The sequence below is a fragment of the Hyaloscypha bicolor genome (assembly GCF_002865645.1).
Source record: "Hyaloscypha bicolor E unplaced genomic scaffold K444scaffold_57, whole genome shotgun sequence".
NCBI classification, from domain to species: Eukaryota; Fungi; Ascomycota; class Leotiomycetes; order Helotiales; family Hyaloscyphaceae; genus Hyaloscypha; species Hyaloscypha bicolor.
In genome coordinates this window covers 110,653-134,634 of record NW_020194559.1, presented here as the reverse complement: position 1 = coordinate 134,634, position 23,982 = coordinate 110,653, and the positions used below count along the sequence as shown (strand labels likewise).

Genomic DNA, 23,982 nt, shown 5'->3' with positions numbered 1-23,982 from the left:
AGACTGACAACCGCCCAAGGCAGGTGATTGTGACGGCGTGAAGCCACGTCAGAACCACAAGCAAAGCAAAGCAGATGCAGCCAGCGCTACGCCGGGCGGCTCACATCCCCAACCAACTCAATCCGGGTTTCAATTGGCCAGCATATGATTGGGACATTGGTGTTCTAGAGGTCGTCGCCCAAGGCTGATTACAGGGCGGTCTCTCCTTCCAGTATTGTCCAAGTGACCATCCCCGCCAGAAAAGAAAATCCGAAGGAAAAAATCCCCAGTGTCTTGGTTCCCCCCAACTTTGAGCTTTCATGATTGTGTTTGTTGGATCTCTCTGAGTTCAGCGCATTTGCTCCTTCTCAGAGTTTGGGGTATTGCAAATTGCTCACCAATCTTCGATTTCCAGGCTCGTTCGCAAGTTCGGCAGGCACCATTTATCTTTTGCCGTTCATCCTATCCATGCCAAAATACATCCCACGGATCCACTAACTGTTTAACAACTATGGAGGATTTCAGGCACATTGCGTACTCTTGGGGCGAGGAATTCGGCTCGTCACATCCACACGCATATCCAAACCTCGGTCGATCATCGCGTGGCTGAGGTCCCATGTTCAGGGTGTCTGCGCTTACCATATTGTGCCAACAATGCAGGGTGTCCGCACGCAGAATGAGTTCCAACGTTGGTGGAATATGAGTTAAGTGCGGACACAACCTACTTTGTAGCACGAACACGTGAGGATATGGGTGTCCGAGAGTGTGTCTTCACTTAGGAGTGTGTCCACACATAATGAGTATATGAAGGAAGCCTCTGCGCCCGGTTTTTAAAACCATTGAAGTTACGATGTCAAATTTCGAAGATATGAAGACTGGGCCCGACCGAGAGAACAATCATCACAAAGGAAGTATCTATTGCTCGCAAGAAAGAAACTTCTTGGATCGATGCGAGATTGTCAATCATGGCCACTTGACTTTTCAGCTAACAATGCTCTCTCTGGAGCGGTTTGGAGCTCAGATTAAAGACACCTACTACGAAGAAGTGCCTGGCTCGGTCCAGCTCTTATTGAACGATCTTCCCTTCCATGTACGAAAGCCGGCAGTCAAACGAGGTCTGGCTCGGTTGCTGGATGGCCTCCAGGACATGGCAACGCAACGTCCTATTCAGATGGATCATTCCAAGATCAATTGAAAATAGAAAACCAAGCCCTACGACATCAGAAAGTTCCAGCGAACCTGATAAGGATTCATCACCGCCAGAACCTCCATCGATCCGATCTATCCTCCTTTGTATCAGTCGTCTGCGATCCAATTATCACAGAACAGTCATGATCTCCGTCAACATAGCCCAGGTCCAAGATGACGAGGATCTATTTAAAACCTTGAAGCGAGCATATCGCCATGAAGTCGGCGAAATCCAATGGTGGATTTCCATGCGGACAATTACTAGAATCAGATTCGTTCAAGTCTGCATCCCTCAAAATCAAACAAGAAAAGAGAATGTAGCTAACATTCACGCAGTTTGAAATCGATGCGGGGTCTCTGGCAGATATCAAGTTCTTTTCCTGTGAGGAGAGGAAAGTTAGAGAATCTTTGCCCCCAGAAGACCACCCAGATTATCTCTATGCACCCAAGCCCATCAGATCAATACCCCCGGTTGGGCACAATATGCTTTTGACCATGTACCACGCACCGAGAAACGGTACAGGACGAAAGCATGCACGAATCGGATGCCCACCTACCTCCAAGATAGAGTCGCACTCAGGCCGGATGACGGGCTTGGGAGCGGCTGGGGCCTGGAATTAGTCGAAGAGAGGAGATGGGAGATCTTTTGGTATGTTGGCGCTGTGGTTTTGGTTTGTAGTACGGTGGTGGGACTGATTTATGGTGTGGTGAAACATGATGTCTCTGCGGGTTTCACGGTCGCGGGGTTCCTGCAAACGAGCTTCGGTGTTAGTGTTGCTCTTGCTACATTGTCTGCGACCGTGGACTACTTAGCATAGTTGCACCCCTCCATGCAAGGCATTCGGTAAGGAAGCAGGCTGCAGTTGGCAAAGTCGGAGGCCTCCGGTTATAAAGCTGGGGGACTGTCAGTCCTATGGGGTGAGATTCAAGTGCTGATATCACACATGAAGGACTTGCAGGGTGGGCGGTTATACAATATCAAAATGAGGGCAAGGGAATTAGAAACTAGAAGCGCTACGCATTGAATGCTGAGGAGTACCGGAAGAGAGGACGTTGAGGACAGTGTGATTGACACTACCTCGGTATACTTAAGGAAAGACGCAGGACGAATGAAAGGCTCAAAGTTTGAGCTGCCAGCCCCAGGTAGCCCATTGCTCAAGACTTCAAGAAAGCAAGCAAATCCCCATTAACCTCATCAACAGCCGTATTCGGCAACGCATGCGCCCCACCGGGGTAAACCTTCAACGTCCCCTTCTGCAACAGCTTAATGCCCTCCAAAGCAGACGCCCTAATCGGCACAATCTGATCCAACTCCCCATGCAGAATCAAAACCGGGATATCGATCTTCTTCAAATCCTTGGTCATATCGGTTTCCGAGAAGACTGAGATGCAGTCATAAGCGCTCTTGAAGCTGCACATCATGCCTTGTTGCCACCAGCTCTGGATGAGTCCCTGTGAGCTCTTGGCGCCAGGGAGGTTATAGCCGAAGAACGGGCCCGTTGGGACGTCGAGGAAGAATTGGGCGCGGTCGGCGATCATAGCGGAGCGGAAACCGTCGAAGACAGACTTGGGGAGGCCGAGGGGGTTGCTGTCTTTTAAGACCATGACAGGTGGAATGGCGCCGACGATGACGGCTTTGGAGACGCGGCTGGTGCCGTGGCGGCCGAGGAAGCGGATTACTTCGCCGCCGCCGGTGGAGTGCCCGACGAGCATGGCGTCTTTGATGTCCAGGTGCTCGAAGACGGCGAGCAGGTCATCCGAGTAAGTGTCCATGTCGTTTCCGCCCCAGGGCTGGCTGGAGCGTCCGTGGCCGCGACGGTCATGGGCGATGACGCGGTAGCCGTGTTGCCCTAGGAAGAACATTTCTGGATAATAGGTAAGTCACTGGGCAATATAACTTTCTCGGAAGACAACATGAGGGAATTGCAGAGAGGAAAGGGATATGTTACCCAACACTTACGGTTTTCCCAGTTGTCACTATTCAAGGGCCAGCCATGAGAGAATACGACTGGTTTTCCGGATGGGTTGCCTTCAACGAATTAGCAACATGTTTCTTTAGAGGGAAGTGAGCCGGGAGAGAGCCGGGAGCATGTCTCATTCTCCCGACCAGTGAAATAAGGAGCTCCGGTTATGGAACAATGAAATAGGTTGGTTACCCCACTACGTGATATGGGGGTTAGCATTCTCTATCAAGAAAGGGGTCGAGGAGGGTAAGAAGGGTGTCACGGGTCCATTCCTCTGGAGACCCGCCTCGAGAGGTGGAACAAGTTGCGAAACTCTGAGAGAGGAACACCATGCTCAAAGAAATACACCCACGTCCTTGTAGAAAATCTCAGTCTTGTCTTTTGTTGTGACGAAAGGCATGGTGGATAGAGATGGATGTTCTTGTGATAGGCTTTGAGATAATGGATCGACTGACGGTTGAGAGGAGATATGTGAGAAGAGCTGGGCTATACTTATAGACCTTCCTCCCTCTCGTGTCCCATATTGACTCCCAAGATAGGAATTGTGATAACCAATGGCCAAGAAAAGGAGGGTGACAATGTAGGGACTTGGACGTTGAGCAGCGGATAGGCGACCCCCTGAAATCAGCAATTGTCCAATTGCAATTCTAGCCTTGGAGTGAGGGGTGAGTCTGTCTCGATCTAGAGCATTTCAACATGCAGGTATTCGCAGCTGAAAGTTTAGCTCAGCGGATCGCAACTCCGATCCTCTCAGGCCGTTCAAGATTGGACTGTGCAGCTCATCGCGATTGCTAGTTTCCGTCGCTGAATGGATCGTGCACGATACGGAGACCATATCTAACGACCACGAGAACTGAAAGCTTGATTATCTAGGAATCTGATACGAGAAAGCATCGAACTCGAAGAGGTTTCCGTAGCAGGATTACTCATCGACGGCTGCTAAAATGATCCCCGCACTTGCTGCTGACTTAGAACTGGAGGCTTTTTTGTTATCTACAGACTGGGATTTTTATTCGATAATCTTGGAGGCCAAAAACAGTAATTTGAAAGTCTCCGGATAATTGTTTGGTAGCACAGCATGAGAAAGAATCTTGTGCAACGACCCCGCTATGGAACAACACATGTAAAGTGATGATTCAGCAACCTAGGGACGAATGCATAATAATACGTGACACAGAGTATGCGATGATTCACATAGGAGAGTGAGAAACGGTTTCTCCACCAGTTGCTCCAGCATCTTGCATTCACTTGGACGATCGAATGCCATGACGTCTCGGCCCTCTTTCCTGCGTGTCTCCATCAACTAATCTGCGGTCTGAAGCCACCCAGATTCGCATTTCTCTCGGGTTTCTCTCGGTACACGTCGAAGGAGATGATGATGGAAATCGGAGGTGTTTGTCAAGATGAAACTGATTCTGTCGTCAGTTTATCAACGGTCTTTGGCATGACTTCAACGAAGATAATTCATGGTAGAATTGATTTCAACCTTCCATCTGCCAGTGGCAGGCTGCAGCAGCTACTCCCAGCGAGTAGGAAGACCACTCGGTCCCTATGAAAATGTTGTTCAGAAATCCCAGCCACATGTTCGGCACAGTCTCGCCAACGATCCGGGACTAGCGTCAGGGTTTTGCAGGGATATTTGGACCCTGAACTTCTTCAGATCTCAAGCTGAATTCAACTTCACAATTGCGGGGCACTTCTGCAATAGAACGTCATGAAAACATCTGCCCGAACTGCTGTGCAAGCGGCCTAGGAAGGCTTTGATACAGCTTACCGGCTCAGGAACCTCAACATTGTTCAATCCTCGTTGCTGACGATGGAACCCCAACGCGCTGCTTGTCTTGGCCCAGGGTCACACGGACTGGGCTGTTTTGCACTGCCGACCTGGACCCGCGATAGCTCCTGCTTGGGGGAACAGAGTTCGCGCTTGTCTTCAGTTGCGTACGTATCTAGCCGTCTTGTTTTCTCCTCGCCTCTCTTGTCTTCCCTTCTCCTACCCTCAATGGCCAAGGGAAACCTCTCTTCTGGAGTATTTCCTACGTATAGTTCAAACCCAAACTCTTAGCTGCTTTCAGTAAGTATGGATCCCGAGTACAATCCTATCCGGCTCATCCGCTAGAGTGACGCTTGCTGATACGGGTTCCAGTTCCAATCCCTTCCTTTCCCACCTGAGACTGCCTCACGATGCTCGATCCGTTCCTCCCTCCGATCCCATGGCTCAAGGCACTTGTCCAGCCCGTATGCGATGCCCTCTCGCTACACACGCTGCCCCTCCACATCCACGAGATCCTGTACGCATGCGCTCTCTACCACTTTATATTTGCATATCTTGCGCCGCCGTTGTCGAGCCTCCTACTTCCAAACAGCTACACAAAACTCTCTTACAAGAGCAAGCTTCGATGGAACATGCACTGTGCCTCCATGGTCCAGAGTGTGGCAATCTCCATACTAGCACCATTGATAATGATGATTGATAAAGAAAGAAAGAGCATGAACCTCGAGGAGAGGATGTGGGGCTACACAGGAGCGGCAGGCCTTGTGCAAGCTCTCGCAACTGGATGGTTCCTTTTCGACCTGATTGTCATGATTCGCTACCTCGATGTATTTGGCTTGGGCATGTTGGCTCACGCCTCGAGTTGCCTTTTGACGTACACTCTTGGATTTGTACGTTTTCTGAGGATGACTCTTGGTGAGTAAAACTTTACAACACTGATTTTCTTTCCACAGCGGCCAATTTTCAACTACTATGGATGTGTTTTTATGTTATATGAGCTCTCAACACCATTTTTGAATATTCATTGGTTCTTCGACAAGCTTAGTATGACTGGTACCAAGGCACAGCTTTATGACGGCTTGACTCTTCTGGTCGTTTTCTTCAGCTGTCGGCTGGTCTGGGGAGCGTATTCCTCTTTCAACATCTACAGAGACGTCTGGAACGCGTTGAACCTAAGCAACAGCGCGAAGTTTGAGACCAACAGCGAGCTGATGAGGTTTGGAAACGATCGGTCACTACCGGTGTGGCTTGTCGTCCTCTACATGGGAGGCCATGTTATACTCCAGGTGCTGAACGTCTTCTGGTTTGGTAAGATGATTGCAGCAGTCAGGAAAAGATTCGTGAAGGTAGACAAGAAAGCGTGAGGTGGATTTATAACTATTAGGCTTTTAGACGAATGAGGTCACGGGACCCCAACGGGGTCAGTCACATATTCCGAAAGCTACTATTTCCTCCGTTCTCATTCGTTTTTCTTCTTCACCAAAGGACGAGGGTTTCTTATTCCCGAGAACTCTTTAACCATGTAGAAGATGTTTTGTGGAAATAGTCAAATTGATCTTTGAGTAGTCTCGGAAGACGAGGGAACAAAACATGCCCAGATCGTCGAACTCGATCAACAAGAAGAAACCGCCCGTTCACAATTCTCCGAAACAGCAACAGGGACCCGCTTGATATATCACACCATCACCAAAATACACCGCTCCCGCACTTGATTGTGCTTCAGCCAGGAATCGATCAAGACCGCCCAGTCCATATCCCGAGACTTTCTCGGCAAAGTCCTCTCGATGCACTGTTCGATGGTATGGACATTCAAGACCTTCGTTTGGATATGCTGACGCTGGGTACACCAAAGAATCGACAATGGCGGTGTTCTGGTTCAGCCCGAGAAGATCGTGATCGAGTCTAATTTGAGATGGAACAGTGGCAGAGTCTGGCCAGGTTCTTGCTAAAGGCAATCCTGTGAGAGAACTAGCTTGGTATTGGCTGTGCGCTGAGTTGTGGGTGGCGGCTGTTTGATCATAGCTCCAGGACACTTTTTGGTCTGTAGAGTTGTTTTGGGGAGAAGTGTTTGGGAGCTTCGTGGAGTTTCCTTGAGGGGAATGTTCCTTGCGGTGCCCGGAACTCTTGTGGAGGGAGGTTCTGGAGCTTTATATTAGATCAAGTCCTGACGGAGGTTATCCCTCGCACTTACTCTTTTGACTCTTTGGGTCTCACACTGGATCTCTTTGACGACTTTGAGGGCATGACGATGGAAGAAGAGAGATGAGGTACTGACCGGTTGATGCACTCCCTTCAGAGAAACATTCTCCCCGTCTTATAGTTCGTCGTTTTTTGAGAGAATGGAGGCCACCTTGGGGCTGGCACACTTTATTCCCGAGCCGGCATTGACGTACCGGGCGGAATTATGTCCTCGAAAGCCTCAAGAGGCACAACGCTCTTCCCGGCATTCAATCAGCATGGATCACGTCAGAAGGAGGCCTCAAAATCAGAGATTTGGGTATCTTGGAGCCATGTACCTGGCTGTTGTGCTGAGAAACGTGACCAAACATATGAGAGGAACGCAGAAGGAGGCCTCAAACCCCGAAATTTGGGAAGCCAGGTCCCGGTTGTTGTACCGAGGAAAGTGATGGAACACATGGACAAGAGCCTCAAGGAGGCCTCAATGGCCCGTGTCAACGTCTGGCCCGTGATAACTTGAGGCCCCATTTTCAATGTTGGAACATCTTCGTTTCAGAAACAAGGTTTTCTTGAAGTTGGTGTGAGGCCTCCGCCACCTACTGGTGCTGTATCGAAAGGCATCCTATTGGCTAGTTCCTCCCTGAGAGACATGCACCACTCGGCGCGGGATCTCCAACCAAGTCTGCCTCGCTTGAGGAGGGGCATTTTGTGGCTTGAATGACCCCCATCGACACATCAGAAGGCTGAAGGGGCCTCAATTAGCGCGGAATCTCGTTCATCGGTCTTTTAAACGCGTATCCTCTCGTTCCCTCCTCCCTTCTGCATCGCGACTACCCGCGGCTGAGGAAGAGGTCCACTGCCTGCTTCTTCTCCTCGAAGTCCACAGATCGACTGTGAGACTTCGTCCAACCTTCACAACGGGCGGAGCGTTATCTCCGCATAACAACCCATTTCGAGTTACAATGATCGGCAACTAGGTTACAATAACGATTTCACCGACCTCTCTCTACTCTACCTCAGTCAAAGTGAACTCGACACTTATCGGATATGGTACCCAGAATCCGTCGATAACCTGTTCACTTACTATAACGGCGAGCCTTGCTCGGTCAATGGCGATAATGGCATCCCATTGGAGACCGCAGCCTCACCAGTTCCTCTCGTATCACATGACACAAATGTCAATTCAGATGCCACTTCCAGCAACCCAACCCCGTCTAATCCTTGGTCAGCTTTCTCAACTCCAGCCGCCGCAACAAACGACACCAGTCCTTCGACAGTCGCTTTCACACCTTCTGGATCCCAGAGTCAAAGCAATGCAACTTACGGAATGCTTGCAGCAGGGATGCAAGACCATGATGACGATGTCGAAGAAGCTGTCACACCCGAGTTTCGATGTCCCCATTGCTCAGAGGAGAAACCTACTCTGGGTGAGCTCAAGTAAGTATCCCGTCATGTTCTCGTTGGTGGTCTCCCTTCTCAAAGCCCAGCCCCAACTTGTTTTTAACCTTCCACTGTCTAGCCGGCACATCAAAACTCACACCCTACCATATCGGTGCGACTTCCAAGGCTGCGGCATCGGGAAAGCAACGCAACGGGACCTCGATCGTCATAAGGACACACACGGAAAGATTCGCCACTACTTTTGTCCCGCTCTCGGCTGCCCATGGCACGTCAACGGGCCCAAAGTCGGCTTTTCCAGACGATTGGACAATGCGAAGAGACATCTCAAGTCACATGCCAACCATCATGACTTGTCAGTGCTACGAGAAGATAGTCAAGGAAGACTGTTCAGAGTGTAGAGGGGGTCGGTGAGGTCGTTTATTATGAAAGATGTTAGAAGACGATTTACGAAATTTTCCTATGGCTACGACAGATTATCTTCAGAGAATTCGGGCAACTCAACGGTATCAGGATATTATCGCGGTGCATGCATTGTTCAAAGTCATACAGAGGGTGACTCTTGGGCGGCGTTGTGACAGCATTCGTTTGGACTGGCCCAAGTATCGACTGCATGTAAACATCTTTGACTTGACGCAACGGGAATGGCGTACAGAAATCGTCTGGTATCCAAAGAGGTGGGTTCCACTTGTCCAATGCTTGGGAGACCATCTTGGTGTGATAAATATCAAATCTGTTCACGCAATTACTCCTGGCCAGTCTCCCGATCGCTCGATCTTAATCGATCTAGTTCGGCGTCTTCGGTGTATAGTAGTCCTCGAAAACGATTTTTCTGTACCATATCGGGTCAGTATCAGGACTGTACGTAAAATTGCACGACTGCTCACACCCTTCTTAGGAACTCGTCAAATGCCTCTGGCGTAATCCCCTGGTCCTTGTCCGAGAGGAGGATTCAGGAGCCAGGTATCTGCTCGACTTTACGTCCGTGACACGGATCCCCAGTCCTGAGGTCCCGGATCTCGAAAAACTCGATTGTTTCCCACCGCCCGCAACCGCCGTGCCCTCAGAAGAATACCTTGTCAACGCTATTGGAAAAGTCTCCGCAATCTCTTCGTCCAAGCAGCAACCCTTACCTGCTGCTTTGGATGAACTGTTTCACCGGCGCGGCACGGAAGATGCCTAAGTCCTGAGCATGACGATAAACTGCTCACTGCGGTGCCGCGGCGTGTATGAGAATGCCTATCATCGAGGAGTCTGTTTCTTCCTCAAACCGCATAGAATGTGCAGTAGAAATAGGTTTCTCTAATCAGAGTCAGCGGACACGGTTATCAAAGAATACCCACGGCCGAAGAAACACGACTTATTGATATCGCTAGGCAATTTCTATCCCCTCACGCTCCGGAGTGAGACTTATCTTCTATTACGCTAATAAGCTGGTTTGCGAAATCTCTTTGCGAGCCAGCTCAAGAGCCTCATTCCATCATCGTCGTTCACTAGACAGAATACCGCGTGTCAAGGAAGGAGGACACCTACCTGACAAATTTCCCGCTGCTTGGGAACATCACATTTTCGCCTTTTGCCGGAGGAGGAAACGTAATGGGAAGCGCCCAGGAGCTTCCCAGGTTTCTTTTGTACAGTACTTTCTTTGGTGCGAAATACTGTATGCATTTTGACATTTTTGCTAGTCATTTTGATCGAGGAAAGGCGCGAGCTGGGTCTTGACACTTACAGTCAAGCAGCAAGGAAAAACAAAAGTGACGCTGGGTCTTGACCAGTACAGTCAAGCAGTTGTTACAGGCAATGGCCGCTGGGTCTTGGCATTTACTGCCAAGCAGCTGGACTAGAGGCAATAACTGGGTCTTGATACTTGCAGTCAAGCAGTTGCTGTCTGACATTCTTCTTGTTCTTCGACATGGATGAAGCATGTTTCTAAGTTTTGATACGGAGGGAGTGAGGAGCCGAGATTGATGAGGGACTATTAGCACCCCGGTTGGGCTCTGCGTTGGCGGTCTAGTTATTTGGAGGTTTCGAAACTTTCCGTCTCGAGCTTTGGCTAGTCATTATTGTCTTTGTCGGGTTTCAATTGAAGAATTATGAAATTATATCGTCTTTACTAATCGTACTTTGAAGTGCAGGAGCTTCGGAAGAAGCAGAAGGAAGGTGTGAAGTGTGTCCAAAAACCATCTATTGGTATCCTATTTCCTACGCCGCGCTATGCTATTTTACCCCCCCTCCCCCCCTTCTGTTTCTACAAGGTATATACACTCAAGATGGACGCCCCTCCCCACCACCACTTTCCCCAATCCCTCATGATTCAATAAGCATCCGCAAGGCGCCCGCTGCCTCATCCCTTCTTCTTCTTCCTTCCCCTCCTCTTTGCTTTTATCTAACAATCCCCTGCCATCCTCTCCCTCTATGCCCTCTTCCCCATCGTCACTCCCATAATGCTCAAACCTCATCATCGGAAACGCTTCATCGCTCATCGCTCGCTTGTGGGCCTGACCCCTCATCCATCCCCTCTCTCTATCCGAGTTGAAAAGGAGAGGTTTGATCTTCGCCCACCAACACCAATACACGACCCCACTCCCCAGAATCCCGAGGGCTGTTGCAGGATACGCATAATACGGAAACCTCCCATCACCCTTCGCAGTCTTCGGTTTAATCCACGGCAATACCAGTAGTAAACAATTACTCGCCGCAAACACAACCGTGTAAAACTTCCTTGCTCGGAAAGGAGACTGCCAATTCTCGGTAGGAGAGCTTTGGAGGTAGAGAAGGCCGAGCGAGATAGAGACGGAAATAACAGAGACGGGGTACCCTCCTATATCGACGAGGAAATTGTAGATTTCTCCTGGTGGCGGGACGATGATGACGAGGACTGAGATGAGCCAGTGGAGAAATAGACCTGGAGTTGGAGAATCCCACTCATTCTTCCCGGCAAAGAATCTCGAGAATGGTAAAAGCCCATCTCTTCCCAACTCCTGGTTAACGCGAGCTTGAGCAAATGACGTAGCGGCTATATTCCCGAATGCAGAGATGATGATGAAGAGCGGCAACACATTCTCGCCAATCACCTCCCCGAAAATGTTCCTGAAGAAATGGCCCGCTATCACCACACCTGAGCTGCGGAAGTCGTCTTTTGAAACAACGAGGAAGTAGGCGATGTTTGCGAGGATGTAGCCGAGTGATACCAAAGAGAGCGCGATTGGGGCCGCGAGGCGAAGTGTCGGGATCGGGTTTCGCACCTCCGAGAGGACTTGGTTTGCGGTGCTGTAGCCGCGGAAGCAGTAGAGGATTTTCAGCAATGCGGTCGCGTAGTCATAGGGTTGGGTTGAAGAGCCGGAGAACAGTGAGCGGAAGTTTTGTTGTGCGGTTGAGAGGTGTGCGTCAGTGAGGAGGATGTCGTCTAGTGGACCCCCTATTCCGCCGCCTAGGCGAGGGTTTCGCCGCGTGAGGGGTGAGCTGGATGACCCAACGCCCATGAGTGCACCTGCTATGCCAGACAGGATGACGATCACGAGGATCAGCATCTTGCCGACTCCAAGAACATTAATTATTCGTAGCCCGAGTTTTTGGTACCGCGCGTGGATGAAGCAGAGGAGAGTTATTACGCCTACGGCGATGGTCCGGACGTTCCATCTGTTGACGTCGATTTCCAGGGCGTACATGACGTATTCGCCAAGCACGATGCAATTTGGTGTGCTGAAACCGAGGAGCACGACGTAGGACATGAACATGCATGTTGCTAACATCTGGGGCTTTTTGAAGATGCGCTCAAGGTAGATGCGCTCGCCTCCGGAACGGGGTATTGCCGTCCCTAGGTCCAGATATACGGCCAGGCCGCAGAAAGAAATCAACGATCCAATAATCCATAGTAAGAGAGAGGCTCCGACTGAACCTACGGAATTGAAGATTGAAGAGGGGATGGAGTAGATGCCAACCCCTACGGTCTTGCCGAGAATGATGTTGATGGCGGAGAAGGTGCCCAGCTTTCCGTTTGAGGCTGATAAATTAAATTGCGGGGTGAGAGGTAAGAAGTTATGTGCGTGTGAAGCGGAAACAAGTGTGGCGCTCGATGAGGTATCGTCATATGAAGGCGATTTTGAAGTGTATAATGATTTTAGGTTTTCGTTGCTTGGTGAACCTATTGAAAATGTTCTTGGTGTCGCCAGATAGGATGAGCTCGTGTAAGAACCATATTCTCGAGCCCGATCTGTATTGACGAAAAGTCCATTGCCCCGCTCTGAGCCATCGCTCGTTGTAGGTCGTAACTTTCGAGGAGTAGCAGGAGATCGACAGCTAATTTCGATGAAGTTGTTCCGTAAAGGCGATGCTGCTGTTGAGATTGCCCCTCCAATGAAGGACCGCGACTGAGAAAATCCCGGCATCTAGACGCCTTTGAGAGAGATTGAGAGAGATATATTAAAGTTGGAGAGAGCTCATTGGCGGAGTAGGTGGACGCTGATCAATGCAGGCAAGGCACGGCCCGTGATGAAGTGAGCTTGTTTCTCCTTGAAGAATGAAATTGGAACGACGCCAAGTTGGCTTGGAAAGTGTGGGGGACTGAGTAGATATGAGTGAGTTCTTTGAGACACGAGACCCGCAATACTTGGTACAGGAGGTGGTCGTGCCGAAGCCCCAGATCAGCATAAGATGAAGCCCTCGCGTCGGCAAAGAAGCATTCTTTCCGGACGCAGAAATTGGGAACTTTAGCCACGAATGGCCTTGCGGAAGGAACGTTAACTAGCTAGCAGTTCACTGACCCGGCTGGCTCTCGACTCGACAGTATCACTTGCGTCGCCAAGCCTGAAACTCAACCGGCCCCGGAACGCTGACTTCCAGCTGGCAGCAGTGTGATCTTGGCCACTTCCATGGATCAGCCCCAGATGCGCCACCGGAAAAAGAAGGTTTTGGCTTGACGAGTCAAGAGCCGAATCGCTCACACCCAGCGCTGAGGCCCCTCCGACAAGTTGTGTCGGAAGCCTGAGACGAGATCTGATAGAGAATTGGGATCAAACGAAGCGAGGGGGAGTGAGTGGTGGAACGGCCCAGGCGAGTGGTACGTGCAGACCCAACCTCTCTCCACTTCCCCCAGGGACCCCAAGGCTCTTCCTCACCCGGTTTCTCAAAGACAACGATCAATGCCAATGCGACGCTCCAGAAAGAAGAGCCGATGTTAGGTGTTTTGCTTTCTTGGCAACTGCCGTTACAATGGGTAAGGGTTTGGATTGGCAGGCCGGACAATTTCTTGTTTCGGGATGGAACATTTTATTCTCAACTAAGCTCGATTTGGCAACACTCGCTGGCAGAGAATCCTTCAAATAATTGTTCGATCTTCAAAGGCTAATTTGAAGAACTCTATTCTTGTCTAAAGCTGGGCATCTATCGTCAATACTTCCCCGGTAGGACTTTGGGACATCTATTCCCGTTTCTGGTATCTTTAGGCGTCGAGCTTCAGTCGTTCCAGCATGGAATCAATCTTGCCCAGGAGGACCTGGTAGTTAATCGCGTCAGCCGCGGATTCGTCGCCAGCAATTTCACCGTCAAGCGTTTTGATCTCGCCGTTCATTAATGGATTCGACACTGGGTCCACTGGAATTGTTTCGCTCTTCGTGGACTCTGACTGCGGTGCCTCCGAGTCTACCACTTCATTTATCGCTCCCACAGCATTTGAAATGGCTTGTGCGGCCTCCGCGTTGAGCTCACCATCTTCATCCATCAAGTCTTCAAGCCCCGAATCTTCGAAACGGAGGCGGAAACGCTCAGATAGATAATATCGAATGCTAGCCGGGGTCAGCTAAGATCTACAGTTCGGACAAAACTTGGCATACTCATCTAGCAACTCGATACTGTCCGTTTCTTGGCGTTTCTGAATCCTGGACGCACTCTCTTTAATTAGTTCCTCGAACTCTTCCTCGTCGATGTAATCTTCTAATCGATATGCCAGATATCGTGCGCTGAATTCTTCCAGACGTTGTACTTTTAGAAACCAAGCAGCATGAATCACGTCGTACACGTTAATTGGCTCGACTTCGACCTCTTGATCTTGACTGGCTTGAGTGTGACTCCTGTCAGCGAGACCGCCTGTTCCCATACCAATCGTGGAAATCACAACAGTTGCCTTGGTCTTCAATTTCTCAATGAAAAGCATGTCTGCGGCGAATAGCACATCTAAGGCATGCTCGATCGGAATATCCGCCTTCTCCGTGTAAAGGAAGGTCAAAACAATTTCCAGGACTTCCGGACTGCAATCGACGTTCACAATCTGAAGATACTCAGTGAGCTGAGCCTCTTGAAACGAAGATCCGAACATTGCATGGAAATATTCGGATCTCAATAACATCGCACGATGAACGGGAAACAGAACGGATTTTCTTGGTTTCCTCACTGTCGATGGGCTTCTGGAAGCCGCTGGTGGACCAATAGGTATGCCGTTCAGCTGGCCAGCAGTGTTTCGTACTTTAGGAGTTTCATTGCCAGTTTTGGACTTCTCTGCGACTTCCGCGTCTGCTCGGAGCAAGACGTCCGCGAATATTCCATTGTCTCGAGTCCATTTGACATCGTGAGCCTTGCTGTGCTCCACCTCGACTTTATATTTCAACACATTATTCCGGTACCAGTCTTCGATTTGACTTCGCCCTCGTGTGACTTCATCCTGACGCCGTTGTCGAGCCATTCGCCGGTCATTTCCCGATAATATACTATCCCAGAGTGTGTCAATTTCTAATTGTTTACTGACTTTGTCAATGCCTTTGAACACTTCTTCCTCTGTGACAAAACCCTTATTAATCAATCCGAGATCTGAAGGGACATCTCCAAGATATAGATAACGTAGAGCAATTTGGAAAGCTTCGGGTGGTATTGTGCTAGACAGTTTCCAAACGGTAGTTTCTGGGGCGGCAGCGAGTTTCGCGGAGAAATATGACGATCGTGCAGAAAGCACGAATTTGTGCAGGTTCCATTGTTCGGAAGATGCAGTAAGGCAAATATCTGAGGTCTTTGGTGTTTCTCGTGTAAGCAACGAGGTGATATGGGATGCGAGTGGCTGCAAAGGATCCGTGCTTTTCGAGTAATCGTATTGTAGGAGGAGATTTCGTATTCGATTGTTCAAGGCATTGTAGAGACATCGCTCGCCCTGGAAGGTGTCTCGTTCGCAGAGCGCGCCAGATTCAAGGAGCAAGCGGACGACTTCGTAGTGGCCACAGAGACTTGCCTAGCAAAGTCAGTGAGAAGAACAGCCTTGCGGTTTGAAGAGCTTACCAGAATTAAAGGAGTGTAATCAAAATAGTCCCGGGCATTGATATCGGCCCCTGAAGCAATGGCCTCTTGACATCCCTTCAAATCTCCAACTCTGCAAGCATCGCAGAGCTTCTGGAATTCATCGGTGACATCAAGTGGGCTCTCGTCTCTCAGAACGCCGGTCGCAATAAGTTGGTGCTCGTCTTTGAGCTGGACTTCCAATTGGTCTTTGCGGAGTACCATTTCTAACACTATTTTGAGGGCGATGCGCCTGCCATATAGCACGCCGGAGGGGAGTAGCAAAGTTGAAGTGAGTGTAGAAATTTGAAGTCCAAAGCTGTGGACAACTCGAAACCTTAACTCCGCTATTCCCTTATCGATTACTTAGACCTTGCCACTCGGATCCCTGCAGAGAACGAGCTCGAGCTCGCAGTTGCCATGGGCAACCAGAAGCGAAGCGAGTGTTTACGGCAAGGACCAACCAACAATTGCCCAGACATCTCGAATTCCTGACGGCAACGACGACACGACACGACACGACACAACACTCCACTACTTTTCACCACTTCAGCAGAGGCATAACCATTCGCTCATGGCCTTGGCTGTTGCAATCTTTTCATAACGAATATTACCGCTAAACGACCCGGACCCCGAACTGCGAACTGGGAATCATGTCGGAAGGAGACAAGTACGATGTGCTCGAGAAGATTGGTGAGTTTTTACACTACTCGAGCAGCATACAACAACTAAGCGCATACAGGGCATGGTTCCTTTGGCGTTATTAGAAAGGTGCGCAGGAAGCAGGATGGCCAGATCCTTTGTCGCAAGGAGATCAATTACTTGCGCATGTCGCAGAAAGAGCGGGAGCAGCTGCACGCCGAGTTTGCGATTCTCTCCTCACTTCGACATCCAAACATCGTCGGATACTTCCATAGAGAGCACCTGAAACAAAGTCAAGACCTTCATTTGTACATGGAATACTGTGGGAATGGAGACTTGGGGCGCGTCATCAAGGACCTTCAGGCCAAGAAACAATATGCAGAGGAAGGCTTTGTTTGGAGCATGTTTTCACAATTGGTCACAGCTCTCTACAGATGCCACTACGGCGCCGATGCGCCAGAAGTTGGAAGCAATGTTATGGGCTTGGGGAATTCTGCGAAACCACGACAGCCAGCAGGGGGTGTTATGATTCTTCATCGTGACCTGAAGCCAGAAAATGGTATGCTTCCTGTGTGTGTATTATGGCTGTTCTAACAAGTTATTAGTCTTCTTAGGGGAAGATAACTCGGTAAAACTTGGCGACTTCGGCCTCTCGAAGATCATGCAATCGCATGACTTTGCCTCCACATACGTCGGCACTCCTTTCTACATGTCCCCAGAAATCTGCGCTGCGGAACGATACACTCTCAAATCAGATATCTGGTCTTTAGGATGCATAATCTACGAATTATGCGCACGAGAACCACCATTCAATGCGAAATCACATTTCCAACTCGTCCAGAAGATCAAGGAAGGCAAGGTTTCGCCCCTGCCGAGCGTCTACTCACCGGAGCTCAATGCTGTGATCAAAGACTGCCTCAAGGTCAACCCCGATCGACGACCGGATACCGCAACGCTGCTCAATCTCCCAGTTGTCAAGTTGATGCGAAAGGAGAAGGAAGTGGTCGAATTGGGACGCATGGTCAAGAACAAGGAGGAACTCACCGCGAGGCGACTGCAAGAGGCAGAGGAGAGAATCAAGGGTCTAGATGTAGAGAAGGCACAAATGCGACAAGAGATAGAGGCTTCTCTCAGAAGAGAATGGGAGGTGAAGGCTCAATTGGAGATCAATCGACTTGTCCAACTCGAGATTGAAAGACTTCAAAAGAAGTTTGATCAAGAAGTTCACCAGAAGGTCGAGGCGGAGGTTGAGAAACGATCAAGCACACAAAGCCAGGTTTCTGCTAAGGATTTCTCTAAATCGGGATCCTTGGTTGGAAATGATATTGCACTGTCTTCTGTCGGTACAAGCGGAGATGGTGATTTCCCCGACTCAACAGACCTTACAGATCTCTCGATAGATTCGCCCGAACCCATCAAGGCTCTCAAGAAGAGCACCAGAACGCCTTTCGGCCGCGCCCAGACGATGTTTGCCGGAACGCCGATGGATGTTGAAATGGCTGAGCCATCACCCATATCCATTGCCTCACTTTCCCTTTCACCTCGCCGTAATGGGGCCACCAAAGCTCCAAGTGCTGGACGAAACATCTTCGCTGCTGCTGCAGGAGCCGAAGCTCGATGGCAGCCACAACTCATCGATTCCGATGACTCAGGCGACGATGATGTCCCTTCTGTTCCATCGCCAACACGACAAAAATCTACGAAGAACCCTTTCAAATCAAACAGCTCGCGGCCACCGTTGATCTCACAAAAGACGGCGCCAATCCAAAAACAAGGTTCCCAGCCCAACATCTTCGTTGGAAAGGCTGCAACTGCACCAACATTGCCCACCCTTTCGGGTGCACCCGAGCTTCGACCACAACCCAGCACTACCGCCCTCAAAGAGCGAAGTTCCTCACCAAATCGACGCCTATCGAAAATACCATCATCAGCGAACATCATCTCTCACGAAAACGTCCCCTTATCACCAACCAGAAAGTCGAGCTTGAAATCCAAAGCCTCAAATGCCGAAGACCTCAACAAGATCGCAACCAAGAACAACATGATTAAAGCCACCAGTGGCACGAATATAGCTCCTAAAGGACGCACACTCGTCGAACTGGCGCAAGCGAGAGCAGGTGGTCGTACCGTCGACGACGGAAACCGAAGTCCAGAGCCGAAGGGAAGAGCATTTGCGGTGCGGATGGCAGAGAAGGAGAAGGCGGCGGGAGAGAAGGGAGAGCCTCCTGTTTGGGACCCTGAGAGGGATGAGATGCCGAGTCCGTTTTTAGTACGAACAAGAGCGCCTGCACGACGACCGTGAGCAGGAGGTCGTATGGGATGACGATAAATGAGAAAATGAGATAGGAAATTGAATATGGTATAAGTTGGGGAGGATGGGTGGAGACCCGATTGGTATTTCTGCACCATCACCGAGCATGCCTCGTAGGCACGTTTCCTTTGTCATTGCATGGAAGGGCAGTTGGAAAGAGAGAGGCACGCAGGCAAGCTGGGCGTTCGTTGGATTCGCTGATGGGTGGATGGATATGTATTGTACTTCATACGTTCTTTTTGGAGTTTGGTGTGGTGTGGGTGTTGGGATAGAGGCCTAAGGGCAGCTTGATCAATGGAATTGATATCTTACTCTAGTTTCGACGATCTGGGTATGTTGCTGCCTGTGAAACAGGGTCGGTCTCATTTTCGTCTACATGTAACTGGTCTCTTGTGCACTTCCTTGATTTAAAGAGAAGGTGAAGGAGAAGGGCAGGACAAAAAAAATCTATAAAAAAAGCAGTTATTTGTTTGCAAGTTCTCATCCGCCGCTGCTTGTTATTTTTGAATCAAGGAAATGTTGTTAGCTTACATGAAATGGAGTCAGTGGTTGGGACAGTGGATACTCGTCATGATATTCGGGTCCGTCTAGGTCATCGGGGGGGCCTACAACAAGCAGAACACGATGTGTCAGGCAGGGCACCGGCAAGAGTGTAGCATCAGTTTGGATGGCGCCAAGAAATAAAGTCTGGATTGATGTTAGCGAGGCGAGGTTGAGGGGAGAGGATGTGTCGGGGGAAAGGACTTACTTCGTGCCAGCTAGCTTCTTCTTGAGTCTAGTCTAACGTTGGACTGCTGCACCCTTCTCTAACTTCAGGGTCTCCGCCAGCTTGTCGAAATTGACCGATTGGGGGGTGGGGAGGAGGTTTTTGGAGAGTGGCAACCGCCTAGAACAAACAGAACTCGTTGTGTCAGGTTAGGCTACATTGCCTCTTGTCGACATGATTTTTTGATGTCTAAGAGAGGTAGACCGTTAGCAAGGGGAATTGGAGACGAAATTTACATTTACAAAGGGGAGACATAAAGGGGACGCCGAACGGCCGGACGAGAACTGCATTTTTTGGACGAAAAGGGCTCATTTTATCTTCTATAGGAGCGGACTATCTATTAGGTTCGGAGCTTTCCGTATCAGGTGGTCGGATAAGTGGTCGGTGTTGTGGAGGGAGGAGCAAGAATTTGGGGATTTCTTTACCTCAGGACACCTAAGTTGAGGTTAGTAGCATCGACTGGTTGTTCGCCAGAATTCCGACAGCCTGCCACCTCGGACCTCCCACTTTAAACTTGAAAGGAAGGTGCTCTCCGTTGAAATGCTCCGGCGTCCAGGGATCGTAAAAACGGGGGGGGGGGGGGGTAAAGGGGACTAATCGAGATCAATATCTCTTGTAACACGACAAGCAAGTAAGGAATGAAATTAAATGGCTGCAAAAGTGGTGGCATGGCAACCGGGAATGAAATCAGGTTAATCAAAAGCAGAGGACATAAGGTGTGACTGATTGATATCTCGTAGGAATAAAGGCTAACCTCTTGACTTGGACACTAATGAAGCAGGCAAAGTTATTCCCGATCTGTCATATGCTATTCAAGAAGGAGCGATTGGAGAATGAAGGAACTGAGAAGTTGAAACTGAATACGTAGAAGCTCCATCTCTTTCGCCGAGAAGAGGCTGTATCAGTGCTTGGGACCCAGATTCGGGCTTCTGCTCTCCATCGTCAACGTGGATGGCCGTACAGGCTTATTCCATGCAATTCAGACACTTGGAGGGGTTGGAAAGATAACGATAAAAGGCTTCTGGTTGCCGAGGCCTTGATGTTTGTCTCGTCAGCTTAGGAATCCCTTTCTATGCTGCCCGGATTGGAAGGAATAAGTGCGAACAAAATCACAGGTGGAAGCAACGATCAAAGCATAATCAAAATTAAGAGGACAGCTCTGTGGTAAAAGTGTGCATGATTTGTTGCGAAACGCTGAATTAGTACAGCTATACAGGCCCAAGGAAAGCACTTCGACCTGCCGAGTGACTCCAAACGCCATGCCGACCAAAGATCAAACTCCTTCATCACCATCATCATCGTCATTATCCATTCCTTCCCGGTCTTCAAATTGCATGAAAATGGCATCGCCAACACCAGTATCATCAGCCACGATAGACTTCCACTGATTTTCAACGGCTTGAAGCATCTCATCGTTGAAAGCAAGATCCAGAGATGCATTAGGTAGTATTGTTGGATCAGTCGAGGCTTGCTGTTCTTGCTCGTAATAGAGGCTGTATAAAAGCTTGCCCTCGCCCTTCTCGATAGATTTGAGGAGATGTGACACAGCCTCCTCGAGAGCAGATTTGCTATACTTCGTATGCATCGTGGTAGCGTACAAAACACCTGAGATTTGGTTAGCAAAGCTCAAATCACGTAACCACGAGAAGAAATTGTAGGAGGAAAAGCATCATCAGACTGTCAGAGGTATGTTATCTTCAATGGAATTCAGACAATGTAGATAAGTATTCATAAGTTGGATCATCATGTAATGCAATTGAGAAATGGAAAGGAGATGGAGGTACTGACATTGATTAGCTGGGCATTCGCCAGTCTCGCTCGAGTGCACCATGATGTAGATAGGATATGGTTGGCCCTTGTGTTCGACAGTGCCGAACGAGGTGATGACGACGACTGAAACTGCAGCCAGTGGAGAGCCTTCGATGGAGCTTTCGAACAACGAGGTCAGAGGCGATGACACGACACTGATGAGCTTAGAGACCACCTTCGGGTTGGTTAGCTCATGGTGCGAAGCACCACCGACAAGCCGTCTAGTTTTCACAGTCTCGCCGTTCGACAGGTGAACTTGACTGAGTTGTTTGCCATCCTCGGTTACCATCCCCGATTGCTTGATTCCCGCTCCAAGGACATAGACACCGCCTCCTACCGCACCAGCTCGACAAGCCACTTGTGAAATCTCAGCACCACCGCCCCATTTCGGCACAACAGCCCCAAAGCCAGGCCCAAATACCCCAATCGAGGTCAGATGTCGAGCAATCCGAGGCAGGGCCCATTTGACAGAGATATCATGCGGGTCCTCAAAGGACAATGTCAATGCTGCGATGGCACTCCGAAGATTCACAGAGAGCTTGAACTGCGAAGAGAGAAATTCTTCCAGTCCGGCGTCGGCATGAGATTCCCACGTTTCCGCTTGATTCTCGTAGTCGATCACAAACTTCAAGAACTTCATTAGGCTTCGTTTCGCTCTGTTATCGAGGCTCTTGTCTTGTGAAACATCCTCTCGACTAGTTGGCAGCTTTCTCAAAGGCTCAAATTCGTTTGTGTCTTCATCGTACATCCACCAGTTCCCGACTGCCTGGAATTCGAGTTGGCGATACACCTTCGATGAGACTAGCTGCGCCAAGAGCTTCGACTTGGAGTATATTATCTGCGGCGACAGGGTGAGAGTGTATGCTCTGGAGAAAGAAAGGCCAGGAGTGCCATTCAAGGCTTCGGCGTCAGCCTTCCATAACGAGGCATTTCGGAAAGGGTTTGAAGGATCATCTGATCGCGTGAGCTTCAAGGTCTGAGAGAATTTGGAAGAAGTGCTTTACCTCCTGAGACCTTCTCTACCCATTCATCTACCTCCTGCAGACTGAAGGCCGCCTCAGCGCCGCCATAATATTCATTTTCATCGACGTGGAGGATCTTCTTGTTCGAGCGGGACAGAGCTCTTCATCTAGGTCAGTCAGAGATGATCCAAGACGCTCGAGACGAAGAGGAGAGCTCACAGCGCAAGCAAGGAGTTCTGCAGACCCGTCCCCGAAATCAGGACATCCCATTTGGTATCACTCAAAGATTCCATCCTGCGAGGTCGAAAGAAAAGTGCGGTTCGAGTCAAGATTGGAAATTATTCAAGCTAGCTGCCTAGCCCTGCGCTAAACCTCAAACGGAAGCGAGCTTGACGACCTCAAAAACTTCTTTTGGATATTTTTTTGATTCTCAATCGTCCGACCACTTTCACAATTCTGCCTTCACGATAGAGAATTGGGTGTGTGAGGGTCTTTCAGTAGGCTTCTCGATGTTGGACGGCAGACGAATATTTCGCCCTGTATCTACTGCTCTGGAATCTCAGATCTGAAGGAAGCGGTTCGTAATGGATGATACATTTCTGATGGGGAACTTGATTTCCTTGCTTTGGAGGCCTCTGGGACTATAAGTGGATTACCTCATAAGCAGGTTCGCCGGGGAGAGCGGACTGAATCGCTGCCGGAGATAGAGAGTGAAGGAGACTAGCCCAATAACCTCGTGACCCGTGGGATGGGTTGCATAGCGACAGCAGCTCAAGACAACCATGCAATTAGAACTTAACCTTGCTTCTCCAGATGTTTTCTGCGTCTTTCTGGTATTCTTGCACTCTGGAGACAAGTGGAGCTTCATATCTGGACTTTTGTGGTCCGCACCCGAGACCTGTTGAATTCTGTGAGCCTATCCTCACTTGACACTTGATGTTTGGTTTGGTTCAATGACTCCTTCAATCAGAGGCCCAAGCTATGGATACCGCGTTGTAATTCCTCCCTTCTACCTCCCACTTCTTTCCAACACTCCGAGTCCGAGTCCAACGTGCGGGCCATTAAAGGAAGGGCTAGCAGAGAGATGGGCAGCTTGGATCTTCAAGCTGGCACTTGGTCCGCCCAGTATCCGGACAGAAGAAATGGTGGTGCTGTCCTTCTTGCACTTTGAAAGCAATAGAGTCTTATGAACTACCTGTGTTTAATTTTCAACAAGAGTGGAGAAACTGTGAAAGGAGGGGCGACAGGCGAAAAAAGAAGTAGAAAGGAGGCTTTATTGGTCCCGTCCTTCCTCCGTTTTATGAGCAGTCTTTTCTTGCTTAATTCTACTGTTTCGATTTGCAAAATTTGTATAAGAGCTATTTCAATGACATCTACTTAGCGTCTTAGCTTTAAAAGGCACTTAATATCTTGGGACGAAAGGGGAAGCAGGAGGAATTTGCTCTACTCGTCCCACTTGCATGTGTAAAGGGTGACCCGAAGGAAACCGAGATAATCCGAACCGACCCAAGGCCTCTCCTTTCCGTCCGATCGTCATATAATCAAATAACCAATTTTCGTCCAAACTGTCTAGTCCGAGCTATCCCTACGTCTTTTTCTTCACCTTTCAAAGACGAAGCACTAACGTTCTCAAAGCACTGGTTGTCTTCCTCACCACGAGACTTAACCGAGCTCAAAAACCACAAAAAAAAGACCTTCAAAGTAAGTACGGTACTCTCGCTTCGCTTTCCGATGTTATGTGCTAACAGATCGAC

The 23,982-nt window shown here is 49.5% G+C and overlaps 7 protein-coding genes across 7 annotated transcripts; 3 read left to right on the top strand and 4 right to left on the bottom strand.

The window, feature by feature from the left end:
• The first annotated feature begins 684 nt into the window (after positions 1-684).
• Positions 685-2,055, top strand: K444DRAFT_381222 (uncharacterized protein). The gene is made up of 2 exons (XM_024872346.1): positions 685-1,448; positions 1,504-2,055. Exons 1-2 carry the CDS (start codon positions 1,068-1,070, stop codon positions 1,786-1,788), a joined length of 666 nt encoding a protein of 221 aa, XP_024737739.1. The 5' UTR covers positions 685-1,067; the 3' UTR covers positions 1,789-2,055.
• A 267-nt stretch (positions 2,056-2,322) lies between these two features.
• K444DRAFT_527254 (Alpha/beta hydrolase protein) lies at positions 2,323-3,531 on the bottom strand (the record flags this gene model as incomplete). The annotated part of the gene is made up of 3 exons (XM_024874621.1): positions 2,323-3,032; positions 3,128-3,196; positions 3,480-3,531. 3 exons carry the CDS (start codon positions 3,529-3,531, stop codon positions 2,323-2,325), a joined length of 831 nt encoding a protein of 276 aa, XP_024737738.1.
• A 1,512-nt stretch (positions 3,532-5,043) lies between these two features.
• K444DRAFT_652405 (DUF887-domain-containing protein) lies at positions 5,044-6,269 on the top strand (the record flags this gene model as incomplete). Its single annotated transcript, XM_024885793.1, has 3 exons — positions 5,044-5,205; positions 5,278-5,795; positions 5,859-6,269. The coding sequence occupies exons 2-3, from the start codon at positions 5,316-5,318 to the stop codon at positions 6,267-6,269; spliced, it is 891 nt and encodes a 296-aa protein (XP_024737737.1). The 5' UTR covers positions 5,044-5,205; positions 5,278-5,315.
• A 57-nt stretch (positions 6,270-6,326) lies between these two features.
• On the bottom strand, positions 6,327-13,033 carry K444DRAFT_652404 (uncharacterized protein; the record flags this gene model as incomplete). Its single annotated transcript, XM_024885792.1, has 3 exons — positions 11,048-13,033; positions 6,603-6,742; positions 6,327-6,401 (listed from the first exon to the last, which is right to left on the bottom strand). Exons 1-3 carry the CDS (start codon positions 12,867-12,869, stop codon positions 6,327-6,329), a joined length of 2,037 nt encoding a protein of 678 aa, XP_024737736.1. The 5' UTR covers positions 12,870-13,033.
• An 841-nt stretch (positions 13,034-13,874) lies between these two features.
• On the bottom strand, positions 13,875-16,055 carry K444DRAFT_381151 (BTB/POZ domain-containing protein). Its single transcript, XM_024872345.1, has 3 exons — positions 15,742-16,055; positions 14,313-15,694; positions 13,875-14,264 (listed from the first exon to the last, which is right to left on the bottom strand). Exons 1-3 carry the CDS (start codon positions 15,961-15,963, stop codon positions 13,922-13,924), a joined length of 1,947 nt encoding a protein of 648 aa, XP_024737735.1. The 5' UTR covers positions 15,964-16,055; the 3' UTR covers positions 13,875-13,921.
• Positions 16,056-16,239: 184 nt separating this feature from the next.
• On the top strand, positions 16,240-19,154 carry K444DRAFT_652401 (kinase-like protein). The gene is made up of 3 exons (XM_024885791.1): positions 16,240-16,431; positions 16,481-16,939; positions 16,986-19,154. The coding sequence occupies exons 1-3, from the start codon at positions 16,392-16,394 to the stop codon at positions 18,680-18,682; spliced, it is 2,196 nt and encodes a 731-aa protein (XP_024737734.1). The 5' UTR covers positions 16,240-16,391; the 3' UTR covers positions 18,683-19,154.
• Positions 19,155-20,730: 1,576 nt separating this feature from the next.
• On the bottom strand, positions 20,731-22,521 carry K444DRAFT_527464 (uncharacterized protein; the record flags this gene model as incomplete). The annotated part of the gene is made up of 4 exons (XM_024874638.1): positions 20,731-21,062; positions 21,246-22,220; positions 22,271-22,389; positions 22,448-22,521. The coding sequence occupies 4 exons, from the start codon at positions 22,519-22,521 to the stop codon at positions 20,731-20,733; spliced, it is 1,500 nt and encodes a 499-aa protein (XP_024737733.1).
• Between the last annotated feature and the right edge of the window lie 1,461 nt (positions 22,522-23,982).